Source organism: Argopecten irradians, chromosome 2 (genome assembly GCF_041381155.1).
Source record: "Argopecten irradians isolate NY chromosome 2, Ai_NY, whole genome shotgun sequence".
Classification (NCBI taxonomy): Eukaryota; Metazoa; Mollusca; class Bivalvia; order Pectinida; family Pectinidae; genus Argopecten; species Argopecten irradians.
The window spans coordinates 18,086,650-18,101,296 of NC_091135.1; the positions used below are offsets into that span (position 1 = coordinate 18,086,650).

The 14,647-nt window shown below is 37.0% G+C and overlaps 1 protein-coding gene across 1 annotated transcript in view; it reads left to right on the forward strand.

Moving 5' to 3' along the window:
- LOC138316476 (multiple epidermal growth factor-like domains protein 6) overlaps nt 1–8,260 on the forward strand; it is a 29,560-nt gene extending 21,300 nt beyond the window's left edge. Inside the window, exons 33-51 of the mRNA XM_069258169.1 lie at nt 283–384; nt 578–679; nt 967–1,068; nt 1,281–1,382; nt 1,689–1,921; nt 2,044–2,158; nt 2,484–2,585; nt 2,751–2,852; nt 3,242–3,343; nt 3,543–3,644; nt 4,046–4,147; nt 4,461–4,562; nt 5,630–5,731; nt 6,131–6,232; nt 6,625–6,726; nt 6,856–6,957; nt 7,127–7,228; nt 7,529–7,633; nt 7,843–8,260. Of these exons, the coding sequence (XP_069114270.1) occupies nt 283–384; nt 578–679; nt 967–1,068; nt 1,281–1,382; nt 1,689–1,921; nt 2,044–2,158; nt 2,484–2,585; nt 2,751–2,852; nt 3,242–3,343; nt 3,543–3,644; nt 4,046–4,147; nt 4,461–4,562; nt 5,630–5,731; nt 6,131–6,232; nt 6,625–6,726; nt 6,856–6,957; nt 7,127–7,228; nt 7,529–7,633; nt 7,843–8,177 (2,318 nt within the window). The 3' untranslated portion in view covers nt 8,178–8,260. The remainder of the gene's footprint in view (nt 1–282; nt 385–577; nt 680–966; nt 1,069–1,280; nt 1,383–1,688; nt 1,922–2,043; nt 2,159–2,483; nt 2,586–2,750; nt 2,853–3,241; nt 3,344–3,542; nt 3,645–4,045; nt 4,148–4,460; nt 4,563–5,629; nt 5,732–6,130; nt 6,233–6,624; nt 6,727–6,855; nt 6,958–7,126; nt 7,229–7,528; nt 7,634–7,842) is intronic.
- Nucleotides 8,261–14,647: the final 6,387 nt, after the last annotated feature.

Consider the following 14,647-nt stretch of genomic DNA (forward strand, 5'->3'; position numbering starts at 1 on the left):
AAGCACGTCTCTGAGGGATATGATATTATGTGATTCTCTCTCTGGGTGGTATGTTCTTTTGTTAGTATAATGCAACCGTTTCGTTTGCCATATTGTATACATCCGTCAGCAAATATTCAGTGATTAAGTGCGTCAACGGCCAAAACTCACTATAAAACACTATCTACCAAATCAAACCAATTGTCATAAACAGTTTTGGTTATGCGAAATACCGCATTAAGAAGATATAAAATATTATCAATTTCAAGATTAAATTTCTAATAAATATGTTTCGAATTCCAGCGCCATGCGGAGGATCATGCGGACCAAATGCACAATGTGACAGGAACATCAACAAATGTGTCTGTAACACAGGATACTACCTGTACCACGGAGCATGTGTCTGTATGTAGATTTCGGAAATCACTAAAACAGAATAGCTTTGTTACGTAATTCATACAAGTATCAATTATCACTGACGGAATTAGAGTTGAACTATGATATTATTTATCTAAACATTCTTCACTGTTCATTATGACATCGTAGTTTTGTTGTTAAGTTTTTCCTCAATGTGTATTTGTTTATATTTACATCATAGTGCCTTGCGGAGGACCATGTGGACCCAACGCACGATGTGACACGAGCATCAACAAATGTGTGTGTAACACAGGATACTTTGTATACCACGGATCATGTGTCTGTAAGTATGATGCCATGTATGAAATCGCCACCATCTTATCATACCAAAAGGAATTAACAATAGATATTAATTTGGACCGTTTTTCTTAATTTGATTTGACTGATCGGACCATAGTTCTTAATGTATGAAATATAGCGGATTTTAGTGATTCAATGTTATTTTTGGACGAGTTTAAAAAAAACAAGGACTTAATTGAAGTCTTCTTAGTACACTAAGTAGTCACTTCCATAAACGGTCGAACATGTCTTTCCACGTAAGCGCAATTAACCGTGCATTGTGATTTACAGTACCTTGTGGAGGACACTGTCCACCAAACGCCTACTGTGATAAGAACAACAATAAATGTCTCTGTAAACCTGGATTCTTCAGCTACCAAGGCTCTTGTGTCGGTGAGTAATCACACCTTAATATGTATAGTTATGAATGGATCGTGTTTATACCTCATCAAATAAATGGTTCAATGAATAGTTTATACAACTATCTTACCTTTATGAGATTTCAGGCCAATACCGGTACGCTAATTTTATCCTCTGATAATCCTTCCACAGTACCCATGTAAAAAGATAAACGTCACTGTACTGATAATTGGTTTGATTTTTAGTGCCATGTGGTGGTTCCTGTAAGGCCAACGCTTACTGTGACAAAGTTAGGAACCAGTGTGTCTGTAATTCTGGATATGTTCTGTACCAACAACAATGTACTCGTAAGTCATTTACCCTGTACTGTGTCATCAAATATAGTGAAACAGGACTAAGAAACTAAGAAATTATTGTAAAAATCTAAATTAACCGGAACGCATGCGTATTACCTGGATAGACTGCGAGTAAATATATAGCAAAAATTACCCGTTTTTTATTAAAACGAAAACTATAATTTGTGATTTTCAAGTACATCTACGTGCAGGAAAATTATCAAGACCCATATTTTCGCTGCAATTGACAACCTGCCTTTCAATTTATTCTGCCTTATTTCATATGAGTGTTCATCCAGGTTTGAAATTCTATCTCAGTTCCCAGTACAGTACAATTTGCCCAAGCATCCTACTCAGTCAGTGAAAGCTCTGGAAGTGTAACTATTGGGGTAACCAGATCCGGCGGAACCACCAGCAGCCTGACTGTATCTTGGTCAGCCAGATCAGAGTCTGCTAGGTCCCCAGGCGATTTCGTTGAAACGCAGGGCGAAGTTACCTTCCCAGCTGGCCAGACAAGATCGACATTCAGTATAAGAATTGTAAACGATCGAGTAAGTTTTATGTGTAGCTGTTTATAATGTCATTTCAATTGCTTTATATATTGCACAATGAAACATATTTCATTAACAGATCTCTAAGAAATATTATAATACATTCCGTTTCCAATTTGTAGGTGTTTGAGCAACCTGAGGCATTCTCTTTGACGCTGAGGGTATCATCGTCTCAATCAAGCATTATCACAATTGGAAATCCCAGTTCGGCTAGAGTCACTATTACAAACGATGATGGTACGTATATACCATGGATTCGGTTTTAGTAGCGTTTATCCGATACTTTTTTCCGATTACATTTTCGAGAATTCGCATGCGATTGATGGTCATTAACATTACATTAGAAACATTAATATCAGATTTATATTTTTGTACAAATGTTTCGTTATACTTAGGCCTCGAAATTTCGAAATGATAACACTATTTGGTAATTATTTTGGTTTACAAAACGAAACAATTTTGTTCCACAAAAAGGTTCATGCTAATGGATGTTTCTTGGTAATACAAGTTTTAAATCGGTCTTAAGAGAATTAACTAATTATAATGAATGATCTACCTACAGCTCCATGCGGCGGCCCATGCGGACCAAACGCCCGATGTGATATGCCTTCACAAAAATGTGTCTGTAACCCCGGTTACTCCATTTATGATGGTGTCTGCTCACGTACGTAATATCAACTATTTATGACTGTTGACGGTAAAACGTTATTTTCTAAAAAAAAAAAAAATGGGAGGAAAGCAAATTATAGACTAGATACTCAAATCATTTGATTTTTTAAAATAAACTCTGAGTAATAATCGTCAATATACAATGTTATTTATGTTATAGGACCATGCGGCGGATCCTGTCCACCAAACTCTGTTTGCGACAAATCACTCAACAAATGTGTCTGTAGTACAGGATATTATTTCTTCCATGGAGCATGCGTCTGTAAGGATTCTATGTACACTTGTATTTAAATAGTCATTGGAAATGAAACTTTTAATCAAAATTCTACCAGAACCAGTTATAACTAATGACAGTGGATTACATAAATACAGTGTCTGTTCGGTATGGAGGGGCGGGAATCGTATCATTGTAACATTTCTGGTTTTACTAAAATTTTATAACATTAAAATGTAGGCAATCTAAATGAACAGATGATATTTATAAATATGTATGAAAAGGTAACCACAACGAGGAGAGTGCCATTGAAGTTTTTAAGAAAATGAAACCTAAATGCGTTGTATCATCTAAAATTGATAGTGTTAGCAAACGAATTTTTTATCTGAAGCGATACTCTACTCATGACCTCAATACGTATGAAATTGTTTCTGTAGTGCCATGCGGAGGCCATTGTGGACCTAACGCTCGCTGTGACCACTCAACCAACAAGTGTGTCTGTAACCCAGGATATTACCTTTACCACGGAAGCTGTACCCGTACGTATTTCTAATTAATACTTTTACCAATTTTTGAAGCGTTACAAGACTGAAACCATTAAATTGTATTTGTACACATGCCTTAACGGTTTAAAAATAAACACAGTGGAAATTCTTCAATTACTCCTTTTCCCTACATTTCAACGTCACCTGTTTTATTTAGTACCATAACCATTTTGTTTTACTTCAAATTAAATAGTGCCATGCGGAGGATCATGTGGACCCAACTCACAATGTGACAGGAACATTAACAAATGTGTCTGTAACACAGGATACTACCTGTACCACGGAGCATGTGTCCGTAAGTATGTTGCCGTGCACATATATTATTGTGCTTCCTTTTATTCCTTCTATCGTTTGAATTATTTAATGAATAGTGTAATGCAAACTTTAATTATTCAATCAATTGCCTCTATTTCATTTGTTTACCAATATCGTCAAAGGATGGTGAGAGTATCCATATGCAAAATCGCTTCCCGTTGTAGTTGATAATTATTGAAGTACTGATTAGAAATAACAACAACTTGATTATTACCTTTTCTTTTTGTTACCGGTATACTCTCGTGGAGATGTTGAATACGTTCACATCCTGCCAACATAGATAATTTACTCAGTTGTAATATATCAATGATGGCAATGGACTAAGAAAGCTGGACTCTAGCAGTGGGTAACATTCTGTTCCACATTATTTATCAATTTCAGTGCCATGCGGAGGATCATGTGGACCCAACTCACAATGTGACAGGAGCATCAACAAATGTGTCTGTAACACAGGATATATGTTTTATCACGGAGGATGTGTTCGTAAGTTTACGTTCGACAACTGAATGATCTATAAGAAAAACTTATTCTAATTATTAGCTTACATGCAACATCAATTTTAAAGTTAATACAGTCATTTCACTACTTTTTTTCGTTATTCATTCAAATAGGCTTCAATTACAAAATATCAGCTTGCATGTGAAAAACATATGCATACTCATGCTATTTTTTTTCTTTTAATTATCAGTGATTTTAATCATCATTAAATTACATTGTGTAACATAAAAATATATTGTATGCATCTATCGCGAGGCACCGGGACCATTACACATTCCGCTAAAACATGATTTTACAGTACCCTGTGGAGGAAATTGCAGACCTAATTCCCATTGTGACAAAGTCCGAAACCAATGCGTGTGTGACTCAGGATTCTTCGATGTCCAAGGCTCTTGTGTCCGTAAGTATTTGTGTTAAAATTTCTCACCTGTTTTCTTTTTTTTTCATTTTTGTAAAGTATTAAATAATCATAAAGACTATATCGCTTATCAACAAAGGTATTAATGGAAGTTTATTTCTTTATGGTGTAAGGTCCAAGCGTTGTCCAATTTGTTCGACCGAGCTACACAGTCAGTGAAAGTAGTGGAAGTGTATCAATTCAAGTTGTGAGAACCGGAGGAACAAGTAGCTCAGTGACAGTTAGGTGGTCAGCGTCACCATTGACGGCTTCCCCCGGAAGTGACTACAGACAAACAAATGGAGAAATAACATTCTCACCTGGTCAGACATCAACGACGATATCTATTGGCATTGTAAACGACGATGTAAGTATTGCTTTGTGTTAAATTTACAAATAAAGTGCGTTTATATGAATACATGAGGGGAAAAGAATTTCAGATAATGTATCAAACTTTCTAGTAATTTGTCATTGTCATCAAAAACAGAGTAATGCATAGTCATTATAATAGCAAATAACCTTCTATGGAGAATTGACACCACGCGAGTATGGTAGTAAGAATATGTAATATAACAGCAGTCGTATTTGAATTATATGTTACAAATGTATATATCAAAATTAGATAATGCTTATAGATTCAAAAGTTCGTTATACTATTTTGGTACCTTTGAATGTATGAATGTTTGTTTCCGATAAAGTGGTATTTACAATATTATGTTTGCATCAACAGAAATACGAACCAACAGAGGTATTCTCTGTAAGCCTGGTATCGACTGGTCCGGCAACCGTCGTCAGTATCGGAACACTGAGACTCACAAGAGTATCTATCACCAACGATGACCGTACGTAATATTTCATTATAAAATAATGGCGATACAATTGATTTCTGTAAATCCCGCTGGTCTACCGCAAACTCAAAACATAGGCCAATACCATGTTGCTACTAAATAGATATATGTGTTAGCGTTTCGAACAATATTTTACTCCAGAACCAGGCCTGCTGAAATTCAATAATGACAATAGCATTGAATTCAATAAGTAATCCAGTTGTACCCCCTAATCTGTTACAGGTCCATGTGGTGGTCAATGTGGACCCAACACCCGATGTGATATGCCTACTCAAAGATGTGTCTGTATCACAGGATACTTTATTTACCAAGGAGTCTGTACCCGTACGTAATCAACTATAAACTTATGTAAAAATACCTCACTTACTGTAAAGTGTGTAGCGTGGAGAATTGACCGATCGCCAGGTGTAATATAGCCACGCCTCGCGCTCACAAACGCACGTGTTTCTATTCAATATCGGAGCAAACATCGTAGCACACACAATACAAAATGCAAGGTCACGTCCGATTTGATTGACAGCTGGCGATCTGTCAATTTAGCGTATACCGCTCTCATTGATGAACATACCAATATGGCAAGTGCAATTTATTCATGATACTAGTTATAAATGTGAAGTGCAAAGAGGTTACCATGATAACATTTTAAAGTTAACTTGGAAAAGCGATCCACACTCAAAACTATCCAGGTATTGCGCATATCGTTAGAATTTACTTATATTTTAGGACCATGCGGAGGACAATGCGCCCCCAACTCATATTGTGACAGGAACATTAACAAGTGTGTCTGTGACTCAGGATACTTCCTTTACCATGGAGGATGTGTCAGTAAGTATCTATAAACATGTACTCGTATCACCCTGTCTATTTTTGAATGTCTGTTTGTGTCTGTTGCTAGACGCTGTTACTAAGAGACCGCAGAACCAAATGATTTTCTTATAAATGATATGTTCACGTTTGCCGCTGTCCAGGTTAAATGGAGTTGTCAAGTCTGGTCAACTGTCACTAATTTTGAAGAACGGCATCTCGGATACCTTTGAATAAAAAAATAAGGTTTATCAACTTGCTAAACTTTTTCTAGGGGAGTTTATGTTGAATTCCGCACCAAAAATTCTTCGGTCCCTATAAAGACAACTCTACATTGTTCGTGCATCGTCTGGCGAACTGTTTTACACTAGCTGTTGTTTCTCTGTACTTACCGATTTCTTCTCGAATTTCAGAGCCTTGCGGAGGACCATGTGGACCCAACTCACAATGTGACAGGAACATCAACAAATGTGTCTGTAACACAGGATATGTATTTTATCACGGAGGATGTGTTGGTACGTTTGTCAATATAAAAATCGACAGAATATCCTTATAACTTTATTATTTTTCTGTTCGCATTCAACGACTGTGTTTGGTTATGTTACAAACGTTTGATTAATGCCAAATCTTATTCATTTCCGCAGAGCCATGTGGAGGTCCATGCAAAGCAAACGCCTATTGTGACGAAGTCACGAACCAGTGTGTCTGTAAATCCGGATATTACCTGTTCCACGGATCGTGTACTCGTAAGTGAACATTTCCATTTTATCATGTAACAAATCCATGACAGTAATGATGGAAGTCTGTGCTGAGTTTAAGTAAAGACTGTAATTAAACCTTTATAATACTTCATATTTCTTAAACTTGGATACGTTTTAACTAGTAAACTCTTATAAAATTTATGTGTCAATCCAGTACCATGTGGAGGAAGTTGTGGTCCAAACGCCTACTGTAACAAGGGAACTAATCAATGCGTGTGTAACGCTGGATACCGTCTTTACCATGGAGCATGTTCCAGTAAGTATACAGGGGCGGCCCCAGTGACTTAGGTGTTCTGATAGTTTACCATTGGTCCTTTACTTAAAGGTAATAAATTCTAATTCCGCGCTGGTTAGTTACGAGAAAATGGTGTGATGTCTTTCTTCTACTACTTTCTTCCGCCTCTGAAGCCTTAATATGCTATGTTGGTTGTTAATAGGATATAAAAAATATCAAGTGGAACTAAATTCATCTAATCATATCAATCATGAGTTGTTTATTCACTTAAGTATTTGAGGGTTTTCCGATGTTTTAACATGTGCTTTTCGAAATTCACAGAACCTTGTAACGATGCCTGTGTATACAACGCCTACTGTGACCTAGCCTCCAACACATGTAAATGTAATCATGGACTGTTAGGAGATCCCACAAAGAAATGCGGAAGTAAGTGTTTATATCGTGTAAAATATACAAGGTAATTTTACAAGGTAATTTTACACGGGGAAACATTCATGAAAACGACGCTCTTTGCAGTGATAGCACAGCTTTTTATTTCGAAATCTTTGACATCTTAAAATTCTTTTTGTTGCTGCCGGACATCAATAATGAACCTTCCTGTATCTATGCTTAATCTATCCTTCTGTTGATTTTAGTTCCATGTGACGGACGATGTGGCTCCTTCCCTCACTCACGCTGTGACCACAGTATAAACAAGTGTGTGTGTGACACTGGCTACACTGGCAACCCATACGGTGCCGGGTGTGTGTGTACTGGCGGACACAGCGGAGGAAGCGGAGGTGGATTCGTCAGCGGAGGTGGATATGGAAGTGGAAGCAGCAGCGGAGGCCACGTAGTTTCGTCAGGTAACTTCGGAGGAAGTAGCAGTAGCTACGGAGGAAATAGTGGCGGAAGTAGCTACGGAGGAAATAGTGGCGAAAGTAGCTACGGAGGTAGTGGAAGTAGTGGCGGAGGCCACAGTGACTATTAAACTGTTTGTGTTGATGACCGATCGCCCAACTCACTCGATTGAAAAATGTAAAATATTTTAGCTTTAGTAAATAAAATTATATCAACGTGCAGCATAAACACTTTTCTTCTTATTTGTTCTTGTAATTAATGTTTGGTCAATATGTACTAACCAATATCGTCGACAATAAAGGATTATATCTGCAAAATACAGCATCAAGTCATATCGTGAAAACATCAGAAATAATATCACAAATTAAGAACCTTTCGACAGATTAACAGATTAACTCTATTTGACTGCAAAGTGAATCTAAGAGTTCAGTTTTGAGTGTGGTATAGCCGGTTATTTAGGATGTCGCAGATACATTTAATCACCTTGGCCACGACAATTGTAACGTACCGGGCAGGGGTTGATCCCAAAATATACTTGGGTCCCTGTTATGAATCACTATCTACACTACAGCAGCCAATATATACAAATAATGATTGTTACTACCAGTAACATTATCCAAAGCTCTATGTACAACACATGGAAATAATGACAGAGTACCTCTCTGAACTACAATACACTTGCTGAAGGGAGACAACCCCTATACACAATCGGAGCGCAACACACCCAGTGCTGATGGATACGTACACAAAACAAACCACCGGACAGCAGCAACTATACACTACAACAACTGCCTGTCGCCAAACGTGTATACTCCGACACAAACTGAGGTCACCGATCACCGTGACTGAAGCTAAGATCCTGCTGTTTGCGATCATGTCGCCAACACTAGCTGTTCTGTAACAAGGCCTACTCATGACCTGCCTATTCACGAGTGTTCACGACTACTAGCTAGTGGTCGTGAGACGATGTCGTGAGTAACATGCAACCTACATGAATTGACACCACAATACGGCTGCCTGCCGCCAAAGTTTATGTACAAGACACTGACACATGTACGGATCAAACTAACTACCGACTACCGTGGTACGACTATCAACCATCGAGCTAAAGCTCGGGCCTGCTGGTTGTAACACCAGCCAAGTACCTCAATACATATATGTCATGAGCACTCGATCACGTTTAGTAGTCGTTAGTCGTGATACTATGTCGCGAGCACCTCGCGACCGATAGTCGACACCACAAACTATCCACAGCTGAGAGCTATGCTAGTAATGATCCGCTGGGTATGACACTGATCAAGGCAAGGCTTCTTCAGCCACATCTGTCTCTCAGTGCCGATACCTATTGGAGAGTGTGACTCGATGTTGACTGATCGACGACCAGAATAAAGAGTGAGAATTTCTAAGCTCGCTTCCTTTTATAGTGCTCGAGGAAGAGGCGCCCCTAGCGGCAAACAAAGAAACTAAAATCACACCGAGTCATTGAAACGCTTACAAGATATACCACAACACTAAAGCGTCTGCCTAACATTTACAATAATAAAACACACGTTACACATGTGACACAGCGGTAAGGCTTTTTTTCGCCACACAATTTTCTAATTTGAGATCCAAATCGCGACAATTTTGGTCCGCGAAAATAATTGTCTGTACGGTATAATTGTTGATAATTGTTGATATTTATGATAGCAAATCAGAATTTCGACGGTAATCAATATGTTTTCCAATGCCTAATGAAGAAGGTGTACCGATCGGTTGGTTTTTTGATTATATAGACGTTCAATTAACATCCATGGTCCATTCAACGGGCAAAGTTTTCCCACCCCTGTTATGATGAGTACAAACTTACACATTTATAGACTGTTGTGACTAGCCCTTTTAGCAGCTAAGGTCATTTATGCATGGTCTTTCCTGTATGCAATTTGTTGTGTGTCAACGTCTGTTTGATTTCGGAGGTTGTGGTGTATCTCTGTGTTAAAGCGGAACGCTTACCCATTCCATTTATGTTGGGCGCTAAACAGGATCCGAAACTACCACAAAGATGTGCCTCTGCCAAAGGACAGAACCCTAAAACTTCCTCGCATGCATGAGGGCTAAACATAAATACAAAGATGAGGTAGTCAAGAGAGAGGTTAGGTAGAAGAAATTCAGCTAGTATAGGAAAACAAGAAAAAAAGAAAATCTCAAATTTAGTCGCCTTTTGCGATAGAATTTTCCGAATGCAAAATGGGTAGCATTTACAATTCTAACGCCCTAACTGCAGGACAGGGCGGATACTTTGATCAATGTGAAGCCACCATTTGTCATCGTCGGAAAAATTGAATGACATCATACGGCTGTGACCACCACTTCATGTTTAAAGCTGACGTATCGTATTACACTTTTCATTAGTGGTATAATTTCAGCAAAGCATTTATGATCAGTATTATTGTAACAGGAGAGAAGAAAATGTAGCGGCCAGACTAGGATTCAAACCCGGGACCCTCCGAACACTAGCTGTGTGTTCTACCGACTGAGCTACCTGGTCACTGATGATCGATCCAGTCCAATCCCGCTACATTATTATAATACTGTACCAACTCACAACAATTGAAATACAGATTGAATTGAATTCATTATTTAGATCAATTTGGCGAAATTAGACACGGCTTTATAAATGGTTTGGGCTAACACGAATGGTAGCATATTTCTAAATTATCCATGTAACCAATATTTCCATATCAACACATATCAGATTATACACGTTGATTTTGGCCTAATTTCAAAGCTCATATACATACATACATTTTTATATTTAACATCCACTCGTTGTATGACTTTTATGTATTGTATACTAAAACCTGATAATCTGTATCTATGTTCAGACTTTTGGAAAGAATAGAATAGAACTCTTTGTTATCATAACTAGAATTGTAATCTAATGTGCTTTATTTGTATATATTTACATTTTCATTGCAGTCCCTGCTAAGTAACCTTACCAAACGCAGTCATATAGACTATGAACTTCAATCGATTATCATGACGTCATTATCATTGTGACGTCACTATTGTCGTGCCAGCGATCACGGAAAACATTTGTTCAAATTGTTGTTCCACCCTTGACGATAACGAATTATTCATTCACTATAGATAGCTAGCGCGCTTCATGGAATCCAACATGTAGCGCGCTTCATGGAATTTGCCTCTGTCCAGTTGGCATTCATTTTGGATATGAATGCCAACTGACCGTCGTTCAATGCTTAAATGCCAGTTCAATATGATGATAAAACCTTATATGTATTAATTAAGAAATAAAGAATGTATTTAAAACTAAAGTTACATAGCCTAGTCAGTGCATCGTTAGCATATAGTACAATCATAAGCTAATATACTGTGTTTTATTTGAGGAGGGTACCTGGCGTTAATGTTCATTTAAGTTACAAGCAAAATACACCGAACCACATCTTGTCGACGTTTTGTTGGTGTATTTAAGGATTAAAGTCTCTTTCTGGTGGTTCTATCGAAGGATAAAGTTGAGTAGGGTATCGATATTTGGAATGGACCGCGAAGCGGTCCATGAAACAAATATCGATACCCTACTCAACTTTATCCTTCGATAGAACCACCAGAAAGAGACTTTAATCCTTATATTTACAGTCTTAACTATTATTTTCATAGCTCAAAATTTACCCTTAATAGTGTTTGTGGCATTTATAAGACTAAAATTGAATTATATCGTTTGGTTCCGACAGGCATTTGGAACAGCCACTCGAAGTGGCGGAAATTCCCGCCAATTTATCAATGAACATACAAATAAAATGAGTTCCGTCTGATGAAGCATATATCTGGGGTTTTCCCGGTATGGAACTATAAATCGTTTTATTTACCTGTTGTTAAAAACACCATGATGCAAAGCAGTTTGGTTTTAATCTTTTGCTTCGTATGATTACACACGCTTACACAATTCATAACGTGGCAGGATATTTAACGTAGTTGTGACGCGGCGTCCGATTCAAACCGCCTGTGTCAAGGAAGTGTGACAAACAGAGAGTTTCTTCAATTTTGTGATCACTTGAGTTCTACTTAATCAGTTCACGTTTGAAATTTCTTGAAAATACGGATGTTTACATAGTTCCATGTCATTATTTCCGGATTTTGGAGATTCAAATGTATCGGACGTCGTTTCGAGGAACATGTACAAACACAGGTAGGCCCACTACTGTAAACGTTTACCGCTCTCAAAATGTTAGCTTATATTTATATTGTTGTTTCAAACACTTCAATAAATATTAGAGATATCTATTACAAGTATTGTAAAGCTACAATTGTAGGATTCCGTTTCATTGATATTTCGAAACACCCAAACGTACATTGTAAGGCCTACTCTCGCCGATTCACAGTAGATAACGTACAGGACTTGTCTGTCCCCCGAGATGAACAAAAATGCATTGTCGTGCTAGGTCGTTTTGGTTAAACTTATCCAACTCAAAGACTGATGATGTCCTTACATATCTTATCCATTCGCGTACAACCAAAGATGTTAAAAATACAAATAGGATGTAGATCTAGGCTACATGTTGTAGCGAACAACACAGACTCACCGACACACAACATGTAAACATTGCGACGTCATCGGAATGTGCAAAACTGTACATTGTACAACATTGTTTATTTATCATACGCACGGAAGCATTGCTCAAAGAGGTACGGTAGTAACATAAACAATGTAACTTTTCTACATTTGTATTTACACACGTACATGTATATTTGTTCAAACCTATTTTGATACATGTAAGCTTACATGTTCATCGAACGTACGTTCGGTACTGAAAACACCAAAAGTTTCTGATTTGGACCACCATAAATTCATCCGCGCGGCTCCAAATTGCGCGTGACATACTCAATCTATCGAGAAATAAAGTTGAGTAGCCTTTGGTTGAAATCAACGGGGTTTATACTATCAATTCACCACTGACTGTAAATATTTGGCAATATGCTTCAGTGAAATTGTGATTTTGAATGAATGAACAAAATTGTTCCCATTGATACTCCTTATACGATATTACTCGCTGATGAGACTTTTCGGAGTACAACTTCTGTGTTTTAGTAAACTCCTTAGGGAAGCTTCCATATGCTAATCAGCTAAATCATGAGAAATATCTTTATTTGTTCATGCAGGCCAATGTAAAACTGTATTAGTCCGTTATAGCCCGTAAATAAGAATAGAAAAAACCTCTTCGTGATTTTTGAAAATTCGAGGATATTCATTCAGCAATTATATATATAGGGATACTATCTTTTCTGTTTTTCTAACTTATTTTCTTCTTTCTAACGTCTATCTTGACTTTCGGCCTTTATTTGAGCGTTCCCTCCCGACAGGAAGGCTACTGGTTCTAACCCCTGGGCGAAATTCACTATAGTCTATAACATGATAGTTTTATTATTATTTCGTATTCATTATATGAAAACAGTAAGCGTGAAAAGCCAATACTTGCATATGTAGAGATAATTACATAATCTTTTTAATATCACACTCCTCATCAGCTCGAGGGTCCAGATATCAGGCCGAAGGCACGAGAGGTAAAATATCAAAACTGTCATATCATAAACTTGTTATCATATTTGTTTCACCTTTATTTAAATCATTACATTATCAAAGTATTTCATTAATAATGGGCAACAACTGAAGGAGTGTCACGGATGAAATTAAGATAATTGCGAATGGGAGATAACTCTTGGTGTTATTCTAAACAGACCAATTTCATTAGGTTAGAAAATGAAATATAAAGTCATTTAAAGAGTTTAGTCTATGTTATCAATGTGATCTTGATTGAGGGACAAGGTCATTCATTCTAACAACCATAGTGGTTCTTCATTCCAGTTTAACTGCCAATTTCCCTGCAAGATACAATGTTATTGATTTTTTCTATTAAAAAACAACAAAAACAATGGGAGTGAATTAAAAAAAAAATAAAGAATCTTATTAAGCTATTACTCTCATTTTCTTAAATAAAATGGATTTGAAACTTTAACTTTAAACCCAAACAGAGAATATTTGTTCTGCTATACTGGCGTACCGTAATACTGCACATATAAATTCCTAAGCAATTTAAGATAAACAGGGGAATTAACATGAGTGGCTATGTAAATTATGAAATTTATTAAACAAGTTCAATAATTTGATATGCCCTGTCTACCGAGATATTTGTGCGACATCATGTTTTGATCTTGACGTCATTATTACCTGTGACGTCACTATAGTGCTATTACACGTGTCTTAAAATATTTACGTAATGACTGAAATGTTAAAGTTACATTGTTAACTACGATTGACCTGTGTGTACAGCAAGGTGCACAGTAGTTTAGCCTTAGGCCTATATTTTACATGTTAAATAACTATTAGACATGTGTATGTCATGTAATACTGTAGTGTATATGATCTAATAATGTTGATCATATCCATTGTACAATCACAATTTTTCAATATTTTCTAGTTTTTTTTTTATTTTTTAAATAAGGTCATTCTTTGCCTCTTTCGCATATACGTGTCACTTTCTCTTTGTTCTGATCATGGTATAATGCAGCTACTTTATTTTGTCATGATATGATTTCAGGTAGATT